This window comes from Heterocephalus glaber, unplaced genomic scaffold (genome assembly GCF_053883595.1).
Source record: "Heterocephalus glaber isolate CG9 unplaced genomic scaffold, H.glaber_assembly_v1.0 deba00001428, whole genome shotgun sequence".
Taxonomy (NCBI): Eukaryota; Metazoa; Chordata; class Mammalia; order Rodentia; family Bathyergidae; genus Heterocephalus; species Heterocephalus glaber.
The window spans coordinates 19522611-19538290 of NW_028258293.1; the positions used below are offsets into that span (position 1 = coordinate 19522611).

General features: G+C 43.9%; 1 protein-coding gene and 1 long non-coding RNA gene across 17 annotated transcripts in view; one reads left to right on the top strand and one right to left on the bottom strand.

Annotated features, from left to right (window-relative positions):
- The window catches only part of LOC147827995 (uncharacterized), a 40015-nt gene extending 33735 nt beyond the window's left edge, over positions 1-6280 (bottom strand). The window contains exon 1 of the long non-coding RNA XR_015451452.1: positions 5429-6280. This is a non-coding gene — a long non-coding RNA (uncharacterized LOC147827995). The remainder of the gene's footprint in view (positions 1-5428) is intronic.
- Positions 1-11684, top strand: part of Irag1 (inositol 1,4,5-triphosphate receptor associated 1) — a 111909-nt gene extending 100225 nt beyond the window's left edge. For all 16 annotated transcript variants that reach the window (XM_087211679.1, XM_087211680.1, XM_087211681.1 and 13 more), the window contains 3 exons: positions 2518-2634; positions 3863-3997; positions 8359-11684. In XM_087211679.1, coding sequence (XP_087067805.1) covers positions 2518-2634; positions 3863-3997; positions 8359-8602 — 496 coding nt within the window. In that variant the 3' untranslated portion in view covers positions 8603-11684. The remainder of the gene's footprint in view (positions 1-2517; positions 2635-3862; positions 3998-8358) is intronic.
- The last annotated feature ends 3996 nt before the right edge of the window (positions 11685-15680 follow it).

Consider the following 15680-nt stretch of genomic DNA (forward strand, 5'->3'; position numbering starts at 1 on the left):
TATATTTCTTCCTTAACTCTATGACCACCATGCATGTAATAGTATCCCCATTTTGTAGCTGAAGAAGCTGAAGTTTAGGAAAGTTTGGTCATTTGCATGTTTTGCAACAGATTTGAACCCAGGTTTGCCTTAAGTAAATTCTTTTCCCCTTTACCACATTGTCCTCCTTCATACTTATTTGACATTAAGGAACCCCTAAAGCCAACAGCTGTAGAGAAAGAAATTAAAAACATGCTGCCAATATTTCATTTCTAATATATAAATACACTTCATAAAAGAATTACTGTCCCTGCCCTTGGCTGGGGCTGTGTTTTTCTTCTGTTGCTCCAATCATTTGCACAAATAGGAAGCTGCACATTAGGCAAAGGTCACATGGAAGGGAATGGATAATGTAATTTGCAAAATGAGAACTGTTATGAATAGCTGGTATTTTTAGAGTGTTATCTTTCTTGTTCACAATGGGTTTGGGTTTCCAGCCTGATGAAATGTAAATTTTTAAGGTCTGAGGGAAAACTAAGAGATGGGGAAAGTGAGGCCAAGAACAGGGGGCAGATAGAAGGTTCACTCATAAACCCTGCCTGAGAGGTTGGGAGAGAGGACAGCTGTGGTGCCTCAGAGCCCCAGCCGGACAGCTCTACCCACAGCTTTGCCTCCTTTGAGGGCTCCTCCAAGACAAAGTTACTCCCATTGGGATTCTGGTCACCTACGTGGGCTGCAGGATTTGTAGGGAAGGTGTGGCTCCATCCATACCTCAAATGGGTTCCGAGAGCTGCCCAGCCATCCCACTATGACTTGCTGGTATGTGTATTTTCCTACTTTCCCGTGACTCTCACCTTCTACTCTCTCCTGAAACCTTCTTGGGCCCCTGGAGGGCTCACTCTCAACAGATGACCTTGTCTTCTACCTTATGGAGAAAATGTAAGCTGCCCGTTAGACAGCAGCCTTCTCATCTTCGTTCACCAGATGCCCAACTCACTGTCTCAGTCTTTTCCCCTGGTTAGCTTTCTCCACCTTCCTAAGGTCTTTGTTCCTTTAGCCAAAACTTTGCTCTTTGGTTATCCCTTTTCTCTCACCCTGTCTTCTGGATCCTATCTGTGTTCAGATGTGGTTTCATTCCTAATCCACTTCTTTGGGCAAGTGGTTCCTCTCTCCTTCATTCCTTCTCCTAGTGAAATGATGCACCCATGTCTCTACGTTTTGTTTTTTTTTTTAACCTTCCCTCTTTACTAAGCCCATTATAGTTGCCCTGGCTCGCACTATGACCTCAAGGTTCCTCTTGACCTCTGTATTTTCAAATTTAATAGGTACTTTGCCCCATCTGACTCAGATTCCTAGAAGACAGTGAGACATGGGAGCTCTCCCTCCCTGACACACTCTTCTCTCCTGGCTCCCAAGATTCCATGGTCTCCTGGCTTCCTCCCACCTCTCAGGCTTTACTTCTTGGCCTCCTTTGTGGGCTCCTTCTTCTCCACCTGCACTAAGTGCAGAGATACCCAGGAATTGGTCCTGGGTCCTCTTCTCATCTTTCCTCTTGTTGCCCCGAGACAATCATTCATTTCCTTGGCCTTAATGAGTATCTCTAGCCACAGGCCTTCTCTGCCTCACTTTGGTTTTTTTTTATTAAGTTTATTGGTATATTTTAGATGTGCATAATGATCACATTCATCATAGGGTTCTGCCTCACTTTGGTGTGTCCAACTTTTCACTTGACATCTCTGCTTGGACTCCTCATGTATGTCATCCAAAAGTTAATCCCTGCTACACTAACTCTTTTCTGCTCCTCAGACATCCCAGCACTTTTGTGTCTCCGACTTTTAAGGTGTCTTGCATCCTCTAGCTGGGGTGATCTTTGTGTGCCCTGGATATGGCTGACCCGCCATCTTTCAAGCCTGTGCTTTAATGGCAGCACCTCAGAGACTCCTTCTTGGCCATTCACTCTAACCACAGTCACTCTTTATTATTTGATGTCACTGAATAGTTCTTTCATAAATGTTATTATCTGTAATTAATTACATTCTTTCTTTCTCTTTCACTTCTGCTAAGCTCCACATTGGCAAAAAAAATTTTTTTTCTTATTTTCTGATGTGTCCTCAGTACATTATAATGTGCCTGTGTCTTGGCTAAACTCGGTAACTATTTGACAGGATGAGAGGGCATTCTGAGGCATAAGATAGACTACAGAAAGGGATGACCCAGAATATTTTGGGCTCTCCTCATTTTCCTTTTTGCAACTCCTAATATTTGTCCACTCACAGCAGCTCCAGGAATAAGAATTAAAGTAGATTTGGGGACATGAGGAGAAGGGATGCTGGTGTAGTATTGTGGTGTAGGGAGGTTTCATGAAGTAAGGCTTTATAAAATCTTGTCTCAAGGTGGAAGGATTTTTAAAAGTTTGGAAGCTACTGAAAGAACCTGGGTTTCCTCCTTCCCAATCAGAAATCAGGCAAAAGACGGTTTTGTTTTCAGTCACCCAACCTCTCCCTGAAATGATGCCCATTGCTTCCCTCTTCTCACTAGTGGAAAGACCAGTGGGGAGTCAGACTGTGAAGGCCCAGCTCCCGTGCGGCCTCCAGTTTCCCTGGAGGTCAGCCAAGAGACCAAGGCCAGGATGGAGGAAGAAGCCTACAATAAGGGGTGAGTCAGACCTTGGCCACCCAAGGGCACCTAGCAGGTTTTAGAAGATACCTTCCCACGCCCTGTCCTGTTTCCTAGAATCTTTAGGGCAACAACGAGTGACCCCAGGGCCTCCTTGTGCCAGGAAAGAACTACAGAGGAAAGAGTGAGACTGTTCCACAGGAAGGACAGAAGGAAGCAGGGTCAGAGGGTGTGGTTAGACAATAATTAGACTGCTCTCTTTTAAGCTCAAAGCCACAAGAACATCACTACCCAGAATGGTCTGGAAATCAGGGCCCTCGGGTAGGTTCCTCTTGGCGGTGCCTGAGGTTTCCTGACACGTGTGCCATGTGGTCACATTGCTGCCAGCAGTGCCCACAGGCAGCTGCAGCTCTGCTTCTTAGAACCGCCCTGGGTATCCCTTTCCTATAAACCAGAGTCCCCTTGTCTAACTGAACTCTCATAGCACCTAAGGGCCAGCTGTCGGTTGCACTGAACAGGGGTCCAGGCCCAGGCCTCAAGGTAGAGGACCACCTCCCATCTTTATGGTCCCCGTGGCTCCTGAGAGAGACGCAGCTTCCTGCCAGCCAGAACCTGGAGTGCGTCTTTGTGGCAGTCAAACTCAGTGATGGGGGTTGCTCCAGCCAAACTGCTGGAGTTAAACATCCAGCTGTAGGACAAATAAAGAGAGTATGTTTAGGGTAATACTAATCCAGAAAGAAGGAAGTCAGAAGGGTCTCACTTAGAAAGCCCATAGCTCTTGTCTTTTCACCCATAGCTGTTGCCTACCCAGAATGCATGGGGGTCAAACTCCCCCACTGGCTTTGTGAACGTCTATTAAGTACCTTTCTAGATTGAGCTCTGGCACTTCCAATAAACATCCCAATCCCCCATGCGACAGTGGTCACCTTCTCTATTGTACAAGATTATACAGAAAGTAAATACAATCTTATCTCTACAGAATGTTTTGTAGAATAAGAACTCAGTCAGGAGACTTTGTCCCACATTTTTTCCCTGTCAGTGTGTCACACTGTCACATAAACAGGAAGGATGACTGAGGAGTGAGGGGAAATTGTACTGACATGGGCCATGTAGGGGTTCAGTGGAGCTTCCCAGCTTTTTCCTGTTGTGTGGGACCATAGGAAGTGCATCATTATTGGAGGTGCTTAAGTTCCCCCCTCTAGGAATTCAGGAATAGATGCTCCACAACTGGCCCTTTCAGATTCATTTGTTCCTTTTTGCCCTCCAGATATCAGGAAGGTTTAAAAAAGACCAAAGAACTTCAAGACTTGAAGGAGGAGGAAGAAGAACAGAAGAGTGAAAGTCTTGAGGAACATGAAGAGGTAGAAGAAACTGAGGAAGAGGAAAAGGACCAGAGAAACAGGTGGGAAACCTGCATTTGGAGCCCTTGACATTGTTGAAATGAGTTAAAATTGATTTCATTATTAAACTGCACAAAATGTCTGGAAATGCCGGTCCAGGGAAGCAGTGAGTCCAGGGCGTAAGTAAGTGGCCAAGAGAAACCAAGAGAGCCCACATGTGGGGGAGAAGGTAGAGGAAATCAAGAACCAAAAGAGTGAACAATGAGACATTTGCCAGAGTTGAGGGTCATAGGCAGGGCAGACAGCAATCAAGAACCCTAAGGAGCTGAGAAAGTGAAGGATAGTTGGTGGCCTCCCCACCCAGCCACGGTCAGTTCATTCCCCAGCCACCCATGAAAGAGCCAAGACCCAGGCTGCCTGGCTGAAGCCCCAGAGAGCGTTTCTTACAAGACCAGGAATAGCGCCCAGGGAATACATGGGGTTGGAGCAAACTAAGCTCAGTGGCAAAGGTGAATCTCCACCGGGCCCCTTCCATGCTGGCCACACAAGCTTGGCCAAGCTTCACTTCACATTGGAAATATTTGTGTTATTTAAAAAAAAAATACTATCTATTGGGCCAGGGATTTAGTTCAGTGGTTCTGCCACCTGCCTTGCAAGCTCAAGGTCCTGAGTTCGATCCCCGGTACCAAAAAAATAAATAAATACTATCTATTTCAAGTGTATTTTTCTCTAAATCAGGGAGGAAATATAACAAGTAGACTCAGACCATACACAGCCCACCCACATCTTGTCCCATTTGTAGTCCTCCTTAGCCTTTAGCATACAAAATAGTAGAAATAACCTCATTGAGTTCCAGGATATTTCATGTAATGGGGTCTCAGCCCTACTAGGCTAGGATTACCTCACAGAAGTATGTGCTTAGGGACAGAATGCACTGGTCCCCTTAGAAGGGGTATACTCTGCCCAGTAGATATCACATGAACACCCTGGATTCTCAGGACAGCACTAAGTTCATATATTTTTCTTGTATTTGTACATTCAAAGCACAAATCTTGAATTTTGATTTTTTAAAGTGTAGTTATAGCAACCTTAGAACACTTTATTAAAATCTCTGCTCTTAGGTCCCCAGGCTATCTTGGGTATGGGGCAGATGTAGGCAAAATGATTAATTATCTAACCAGCTGCTGAACATGGAAAAGGGTATGTATCTGTACCCCTTTGCTGGCAATAACTCACATGCAAAGAATAAAGTCAGATCAAAAGCAAGATGACTATTCCTCAAAACATACAAGAGCCATCCACAGAGCCCACTGTGGAAAATTCAATCAGAGGAAGGGATCTCAGCTTGGCTAGGTCAACCTCATTATTTAAGGGAAGAGCTATCAAGGAGAACTAGGGAAAAATTCATCCTCACTGGGAAGAAGCCTGTGCTGGGGTATACTACCTTCCAAATGGAAGAACCTCAATTCTAACAATGAAAGCACAATTCTTACCCCAAGCAGCTGGATCTTGTTCTCCTTACGTCTCACCTTCATCTTAGGGTCCTCTGCTCTTGTTTTTCAAGCCACCACACTTCCTTCCTCCCGTTAATGTCATCAATCCCAAGCCTGGAAAGAAGTCCTTCCCTTGGTACCCTGAATACAGCTAAGACAGGCTGGAAGTTCTAACACTTCCAAACACTGAGAAAGAACAAAAGAGAAATAAACAGACAGGGAGAGGGAGAACATGAAATATAAACAGACTGATTTAAAAAGCACAGGCCTTATCTTACTAATTTGGTCTCAGGCAATTGGCAGCTCCCTCCTCTCATGAAACCCCAAGAGAAATAAGGCTTTGGCTAGGTGCCTTTCTGCCCAACTGGTCATCGGCACTTAGGAATGGCTGCCTGTAGCATCATCACCCAAGGGAGTCCTATTGTTCCTGCTGATCCTGAGAGGCTTCATTCTGTCTCCCAATTTTTTCTTCCTCCCACATTTACTTTTTGGTTTTGAGAATATACCTGTTCCTCAGGTGACAGGAGGCTTGAGCATAGCCCTCAGAAGTGTCCTCATCCTTCCACAGAGGGGTGTGGCCTCACCTTTTCAGGTCTAGCAGTGTGGCACCATAATCTCTTTAAGGGCTGACATTGCTGTCTTATAAACTGCCTGCTGATGATCATAATGTCCTCACATAACGACCTCACATGCCACCGAAACCAGACTGGGTCTGAAAGCTTTCGTCTTCAATGCCATGCGGTCCTTATCCGCTTGAATCTCAGACACAGAGTTGCCTGCAAGCACCTCACTCAAACATGAGTCCCTGTGAAAGTTTGGCACCTCACTAACAACAAAGACTGCAGTTATCAAAAGTTCCATGTCCTACTTAGGGCATTTTGAAAACATTGTGCTAAGCCTAGTACCTGGCCCTTATTTAAGAGATTCAACATCAAACATCTTCGGTCTGAATTTCTTCTCTGTTATATGCAATAATGTAATCTGTTATAAATATTGCTGTCTGGAACATTCAGTTTAAAGGAATTTTGGGTGACTCAACCCAACATCTTAACAATGTTAAAATAGATAAGAGTCTTCTGAAATTCACATAATCATTGAACAAGTGGGACTCATATGTACAACATAAAACTTGGTATTTTCTCCCACCACCTGTTCAAAGCTGCTCTACAGGAATAAAATGATATTTAGGCTAGGCCTTTTACTTTTCCAGTGACTGTCAAAAAACAGAAGTTCACTCAACAACCAAAAATTGAATTCTATTTTTAACCTAATTTTATTTCTAACCTCTTTTATAAGCTAGAAATGGATGATCAAGTAAGAGTCACAAAGCCAGATTTCGGACTCCTCCTTTGTAGTCTCACTTAAAAGTAGATTTAGAGATGGATTCTCCTCACCCTAGAGGCCTGTTTTGAGCATGGAAATACAGCTGCAAAGAATGATTACATTTTGGCATTCAAATATATCTAAATATGCTAAGTGGAGCTGAAAGAAAATAAGCTTGCATTTCTGAGCTCTCCCTAACAGTTGTGAAAATACCCAATGATTTTCACATCAGCTAGTGTTCTTGCTTTTTTCCTTTGCTTAATTGTGCCTAAAATGACCTGATTGGGTTCCCACATGGCTAAGAAACCAATTGCTGTTCCTGCAGCCTTAGCATCCAACGCAAGCACTCTAGCATCCTTTCTAAGGAAAGCATTTTTTTGATTTTCAGTCCATGGTAAGCCATCCATTCTACTAGCTCTGAATTGGTAATTCCTGCTTCTCAGCAGCTGGCCTGCGTGCTGCAGCGGCTGTATGAGCCTCTGAGTCTTCAAGGAGCTCTTCCAACACTTTTCTCATCTCTTTGGTTTGGTAATCTTCAATATTCTTATTGTACATATTCTTAAAAATCAGGGATTAGAAACAGGAGGAAATTCTAGCTTGATGAAGGTGTCCAGTGTTTCTCCAGAGAGATACAGATCTCTGACCAAATGTCTTCTCACTAGCCCACAAAGAGAGAGGATAGGTCAAAAAGCAGTTGGGAATGAAGCAATAGGAAAGGCAGTTGGAAAAGCAGCAAAACTGATGGGGGAAAGAAGTACAAAGCAGAGGTGAAAGGCAAGGAAGGAAGGAAAAGATGAGACAAAGAAAAAAAGGAAGGAGAAATTAGAGGATGAATAGAATGAGGTTGAAAAAACATTTTGAATGAACCACATAGAGGTTAATAGTCTCCTGGTTGCCTTTGGGGTGGTGTGAAGCGAGCCAGCCCTTCAGGTTGACCTGATCCATTGTCATTTATCACTGGAAATCAATTTACTTCTGAGAGTTTAGCACAGTTCTTCCACTGTGGATGCAATTAAAGGTAGACCTGAGAATAAGTATTATGCATCTTAGTACTGAGTCAGGAGAAAAGTTGGAACTTGGAACTGATCACTAATACAGCTAAATGCAGAGAAGGTGTGGTCTTGTCTGGATCCATGAGAATACGGATCAGCCAACCTGATAGCACAGGTTCAAGAAGGTGCAGATATCAGTAATCCTGCCATAAGTAGATGAGGAAATGATGAATGGATGAGTATTCTAGACCTAGATGAGTGTGGCTCCCACCATCAAGGCTATGGACTGGTGGCATCAAAAATCACCAGGGCAACTTTATAGATTCTTGCATCATAATTTTGGAGATTATCATTTTGTAAGATAGGAGTATTTCAAATTGCTGCTAAGTGATTCTCTGTACTGCTGAGTTTAAGAACCATTCTCTAGACAGCATAGAAGGTAACCCCAGAAGGGCTGGGATTTAGCTCAGTGGTTCCACCACCTGCCTCGCAAGCACAAGGTCTGAGTTCGATCCCTGGTATCAAAAAAAAAGGAAACCCCAGGAAGAGAAGTATGGCTTCAGGAATTACATATGTAAACACACTAAAATCCTCCACCTATTTTTTCATTGACAGCAAACTTGAACAATTGGTCCATTTCTTACAAGTCATGTATCCTAAACTCTGTCGGCACTGGCAAGTGATCTGGATGATGGCTGCAGTGATGCTGATCTTGACTATCGTGCTGGGGCTCTATAATTCCTATAAGTCTTGTGTGGAGCAGTCTGATGGGCCCCTTGGAAGATCCACTTGCTCCACAACCCAGAGGGACTCCTGGTGGAGCTCAGGACTCCAGCATGAGCAGCCTACAGAGCAATAGGAAGCCTAGTCAATGACTCCTAGTCAATGCCATGCTCCGGTATATTCAGTCCCCAAGTATAATGAATGTGTCAGGCCCAGGTGTGAACATGATGCCGCCCCCATCACGGAATGAAGAGTGCTTCTCTTCATGCTTGGCACCTCTGGGGAGCTATTCATACACAGTAACATGATGTTCTTGGAGGATCAACAAAACTGCCCTGACCAAGCCTCCTGTGGACCAAGAAGTGACCTACACCAAGGAGCTCTACCCAAGGGGATGGTCTCTTGTTCCTAGCTCAGCCGGCTGGGGAGAACTGAAACACCTTCAGGGGGGAGGAAAGTAAGAAGCTCACTCTCCCCCTTTTCCTTTCTGCAGTTGGTTATCAGAAGGAATTGTGCTTAACAGCTAGTACGGACCCTAAGGATCAGACCTGGAATTTGGAGTCTCAACATGAATATCTTCCCATTTCTTATCTCATTTTCCATGACTATCTTACAGCCTCCCCCTCCCCCCTTGGGAATCAGTTTCTTTTCACAGAGTAGGAAAGTTTTCTCAGAAAAACATATAGCTCAGTGCTTGAAATGAAATGGGAAAATGTGAATTAATATATACGAATCTGTGCACATACAGGCAAGACAGACATACTACACAGCTGTGCACATGTAGAGAACAACCCTCTGAATGTGTGCTCCAGGTATGTGCTGTGGGTAAGTGAGATGCGTGTCAAGCCCGCTCAGAGAGTTTCACTAAGTGCAGGGCAGTCCAAGCACTGTACAGTGAGCTCTCTACATGAGTGAAGATGTTTGAAAAACACAGAAACCCCATGGCTTTCATGGCAAACGTGCTGGTCTCCATTTCAAATGCCAAGTCCAAACTGCTGTACAGCACAGTCTATTTCCAATTAGTTCTCTCCCTTTGAAAGCAGTCGCCCCACCTCTGCCATGGTGCACATTCAGCTCAGCCTCTCATTCTGTGTGGTGTTCACATGCACCTTAGGGCTTCAGTTCAAATGGGATTCCCAGCCACGGGTATGCTTAAGAATAATCCCAGCTAATCAGCATTAAATGAAGAAGCACATCCCCTCTCCAGTTTGACCCCTCTCCCCACCTTTTCAGCCACTGTCTTCATTCATCCCTCATCAGTTTTGGGGGCAGGGGATGTTGGTTTCTGTATGGGTTCTGTTGTGGTTGCTTTTCTTTTTCTTTTGTTATTGTTTGCTTCTGCTGCTGACACTCATATAGAACTTACTACTAACCAAGCACTGTTCTCAGTATCCTGTAGGTATTAATGCACTTAGTCCTCAAGGAAATCCTCTGCAGTGGATATTTCTTATCACATTTTCAGATAAGGAGACTGAAGCACAAAAAAGACCTGGGGACACACAGCTAGCAAATCATGGAGCTGGCTCCAGGGGCTGCACTCCTCGCCCTGCCCTGAAGGACTGCCTCTCCTTCCATGGTCTCCTAGCTGGATGCCTCCCATTCCAGTCTCCTTTTACCAACTGGCCCCTCAGCTCTCCAAACCACCTCTGCTTCCTGAACTGAACTGTTTTCCTCCCGTCTCAGTACCTCTACTCCTAGTTTTTCTCTTCGAGACACTTTTGAGGACCACGTAAAAAACTGCAGACCTTCCATACAGACTTTCAGGGCATCCTTCCACATTCCCCCAAGAATGGGACACACCCTCCTCTGTGCTTCCTGGGACTTGTCAAGTATTTTTGGCATTGACTTGTACCTATAATCTATCACTGTAACTTATTTATATATCTGTCTCTCTGAGCATTTTTCCTCAAAGACAAGAACCATGTCTTACCTATCTCTTGGGTAGGTGCCTAACGTGGTGGCTGATGCTTGGGCGGGTGTCATTAAATGTTGGTCACAAGAACAAGCAAACATTCCAGGTGGTGGAGAGCACTCTGGGACAGCTGACATTTTGTGATTTTTCCCAATACTGGCACCATCCTCACCCCATCTCCATGAAAAAGACATCTTTCTTGATCTCAGCTTATTCTAGTATTTCTCAGTCTACTCTGAGAGGTTAAGAGTGGAACCAGGCTAGCAGCAACACCATTTCCAAGCTCAAAGATTGGGCTCAATGTAATTATTCCCTTCAGGGAGACCCCCCTACACTAGGTCCCACTTTAAAACTACAGGTTTAATGGAGGGGTATCATTTCCAGTGGCTGGAAAATGGCTGAGAGAAGTGCCAGGGTTGACCAAGGATGTGCCATTAAGGTCAAGAGGTGCAGATCAAGGCAGAGAGATTTTGGAGACATGAGTAGACAGTTTACCTAGACTCTCCCAGGGGCATGTATAAAACTGAAGGAGATTGAGCTTCATGAGCCCCCCAGACACAAGGACAGGCTATGAGCGGAGATACAGAGAGAGTGGCCATGGGGCTGGACTCTAAGTGGCCAATCTTAGCCTCTCTGAAAGAAGAACTAGGCTGAGCTGGTCCTTTGTCGACTTGGCCACAAGTTTCCCACCCCTGTTTCCAAGTGAGATAAGGAGAGAACAGGTGCAGAGAGCTCCTGCACTGCCAGTGCCCTCATAGAAAGGCCTGAGAGAACTCTGGGCAGAGGCCTTTACCACACTACTCCATTTGAATAAGAGAAGTCGAAGAAAAGGACATCTCCAAGAGGGAGTATAAGAGTAGCTGCATTTACAAGGGCTGAAAGCAAAAATCAACCTGACGCAGTTGCAGCTGCTCCCAAAGCAGTTGTGAAATGGGAATAGGCCCTGTATCTCCAATGTGACAACAATCTGAAATAAAGTTCCCTTAAATTGCTTCTGAATTCTGACCTTTCTGCTTAGCCCAAGAAGTCTGGTTGCCTACTTGAAATTGCAAAGGGATACTGTATGTTATTTGCACCATTGTTGATGTCACCTCCTAAAAGGACCTTCACTTTCTGGCCACCACAAAGCCATATGTATTGCTCTTCATGTACAATCTGACAGAGTGAATGAAGAAGGAGATGCTGGGTTTGCATATCACCGGCTGTCAAATCTTAATGTTGTTAAGCCTCACACAGATGTGCTAGCATCAACTGTAGAGTGTCACATACTTGAGTTTGAAAATAAAAGCACCTTTCCAAACCTTGAGTATCAGCTAAATGCCTCTTCATTCTGTAGAGTTGAGCCACAATCTTACTCCAACCCTGAATCAGGTCCCTTTGGATGTTTGTGCCTCCCAGAGCCGAGCAGGGGTCCCCAGCCACTGGATCGCTGTACTATAGGCTACTCACAGAAGCCGGTCAGTTCCTCTCGTTCATTTCTTGTGCATTCCAGGACCTAGTTTCCTGTGCCTTCTGATCCATGATTTCCTAAAATATATTTTGCTATGATAAAGACTACTGAGTTTTAAACAATTCTATTTCCACAGCTTGCCTGCAGTTTTGGTTTTCTTGGAGCTAGGCACAGTGGAATGCAGTCCTTGGTGATCTAGTTCCCTAAAGCAAAATGTCCTGTCCAATACGCCACACTCTCTTTCTTCCCTGCTCTGCCTACCAAAATTGAAGAATTCTATTGAGGTCTATGAAACTTAAGAAATGGTAGAACTGCAGGATGGAACAGGATCTTTGCTGAGTACCTACCACATCAAACTGTGACATGACCAAGAAGTAAAATACAAGCATGCTAAGTGACTGAGATTCAGGAATGTTTGTTATAGCAGCTAGTCTATCTTGGCTAATGCATATCTTTGAACCCAAAGTGTGCTTTAGTAACAAAATTTCCATAATAGAAGAAAGTGGCTGCAATGATTAAGCTTGATTGTGTCAACTTGATTGGTTTGGGAGCAGCCGGAGATTGGTGAAGGACACTTTTGTTTGTGTTTGGATGGGTCATGGAGGCATGTCCTTGGGTATCATGTATGGTTTCTGGCCCCTTTCACTCTGGCACTATACTCCTGTTCTGCTTCCTGGCCACCATGAACTAAGCATCTTTGCTCCCCACACCCTTCTGCTATGACACTTATGCCTCATAGCCAGTCTTAAACCATGGACTGAATCCCCTAAAACTGTGAGCCAAATTAAACCTCCCCTAAGTGGTGGATCTTAGGTATTGTGTCCCAAAAATGGGAAAGCTAGCTAAACAGTGACTTAGCAGTAAAGAGTCAAAAATAATCTTATATCAAGGTCTGGAAAGATGGTGATCCATGTTGTAAATAAAACAAAACGGTTTGATAAAGTCTTACCCACAATACTTTGAAAGACAGCCCATGGATAGCCCATCACTGGAAGGGTGGTTAGAGGGAATGAAGTGTTGGAGTATGTAAACCTCTCTTGGTCATATGTATCGCTCCTTGTGTACAACCTGACAGAGTGAATGAAGAAGAAGAAACTGGAATTGCATATCACTGGCTGTCAGTTGTTAAGCCTCACACAGATGTGCTAGTATCAACTGTAAAGTGTCACATACTGAGTTTCAAAATAAATCACCTTTCCAAACCTTGAGCAGCAGACAAATATCTCTTCATTCTATGAAGCTCAGCCACAGTCTTACTCAAGATAATATATATAAAAAAAGAACTTCAGGAAGAATTGGCTATTTGGAAGAAAAATGAAAAATAATATAGAGAATTCAGAACTTTGAAGGATTAAAGAATTAGACTCCTTCTAAATCCCAAACAGAGTAATAAAATCTTTGAGGAAAAAAGGAACTGATAAAATTTCTCATGAACAGATCAACTGAGACTTACGGCAAAGAATAGATTTAGGATGTGACCCTTCCATTTGTGGCTCCAAATGGATTTTGGGGCGGGGCGGGCACCTGGCACAGGGAAAGCAAAGTACATCTCGAGAATAATGACCGAGAAAGGATTTGGGATATGATTACTGCACACGGAAGCAAATAGATCAGAACACTAAGCTTGTAAAGGAGTCACATTTACAAAACAACAGAAGCCAGTATTAAAAACTCCTTCAGTTATTGCTCAAGTTATAAAACAATTTTGGGAATTCTCGATTTAAACCAGCAGGAAGTAGACTACAAAAGCAATGCTTTCTATAAGGATGGCATACTCCTTAATACCTGCTTCAAATGTGTCCAAGGAAGATTATGTATAATGAAAGGTCTCCCAGAGGGAAGGCAAGAGCAATAGAGAATAGTGGGCATGGGAATTTCTCCCAGAAACAGAATCAGAATCTGATCAAGGACAGGTGACTCTGCTAGACAGAATTTCTGAAGTGACTCTCCAAAGATGTACCATCCCAACCAATGGAGCCTTTGAATATGAGATAGAACTTTTATTTTTATGTTACATTAGATGGTACAGCTGACCTTAAGATAGGGAGATTATCCAAGTGGGGCCAACATAGTCACATGAGTCTTTAAAAGCAGAGAGTTTGCTCTGGTTAGTGGTAAAAGTAGAAGTCAGAGAGGGGAGTATGAAGAGGACTCAGTGGATCATGCTGCTGCTTTGAAAATGGAGGGAAACAGGTACCTCATTTCTACAACCTCTAGTAAGTGAATTCTGCCATCTATGTGCTTGAGTCTGGAAGCAAATTCCTTCCCAGAGCCTCCAGGTAAGAGCCCAGCCCAGGTGACACTTTGATCTGTCTGATGAGAACCAAAGAAGACCTATCAGAGCCCACCCAGACTTCTGACCCACAGGAACTGTAAGATAATATATAAGTATTGTTTTAAGCCACTAAGTCCATAGTAATTTGGTTTTTTGTTGTTGTTGCAGTTGTTGGTTTTGGGGGGATACCGGGGATCAAACTCGGGACCTTGCATTTGCAAGGCAGGCGCCGGAACCACTGAGCTAAATCGCTGGCCAAGTCCATAGTAATTTGTTATACAGCAATAGAAAACTGATATGATGGTTGTATTATTCAGATTTTCATCACTATAACAAAATACTTGACTCAAGCTACTTATGAAGAAGAAGAGATTTATTTAGCTCATAGTGCTAGAGGTCCAAAGGTGTGGTGCCTGCATTAGCTCAGCTTTGGCAAGAACCTCATGGTGAATGGCGAATGACAATGGCCAGAGTTTGTGTTGGAGCAAGTGGTCACATGTCAAGCTAAGAAGCAGAGTGAAAGAAGATGGGTCAGCCTTGCTCTTTGCATAACAACCCTCTTGTGAGAACTACTAAAGGAGTCACATAAGAACTATCTCATACCCCTAATGACCTAGGGACTTTACAACAGGCCCTGTCTCCTGAAGGTTCCATTACCTCCCAACACAACACAACCCTGGAGCCCAAGCCTTTAATCACAATGGACCCTTGGGGAACACTCAACCCCAGACAAGCCAGTCCACGGGAGTATCTCTTCATTGGTATTCTAAAACTACTATGACCAGATGATTGCTATGATTCCTGTTCTTCCCCTTTACACATGGGAAATTTTACTGAGGCCATCAAGGCTCTGCTTCACCATTATGTGGGGGAGGGGAATTGTATACAATTTTTTTAGTTCACAGGTCACCAGATCATAAAGTGCTACAACCAAATCTGAGAGAGAAGACTGACCCTAGTGTGAAGATCATAGATTTAAGCTGGACAGGACTTTGGGCTACTTCCCTTGAAAATAAAGTACAGTGGTGGTTCTGTCCACAAATTTAATTCTTTCCATGGAGAATTAAGTTTGTGAACTGAAGTACCACTGTACTATATTCTACCTGTGGGAGGAATAGTGAACCCAATATGGGTGACCAGAAGGGTAAACTGTGTCAGAGACCACTCGATGTTCACCAAATTATTTTTCCTTTTACTCAGAGCACATGACTAGATTATGATCCCTTGGCAGTTAGGTAGAAACATGTGACAAAGTTCTGGCTGATGGACTATTGATGGAAGTGATATATCCCAGGCCTGGCCCTTAAAACAGTCTCTGGCTTCAGCCTCCTCTGCACTCTTTCTCAATGTGCTCAATGTGAAGATCTTGCAGAGGTACTAGGTGATGGCAGAACAACATGGAGGCTGATAGAGGGAGCCTCTGTCCCTGAATTAACTGTGGCAGTAAAATCTCCCCATTACACATGTATACACCACAATTACCACCAGCACCACCACCACCACCTGTCAGCCATTGGATTGTGACGTGAACAAACTTCTAATTTATTAAGGCATTGAGATTTGGGGTTATTTGTTTC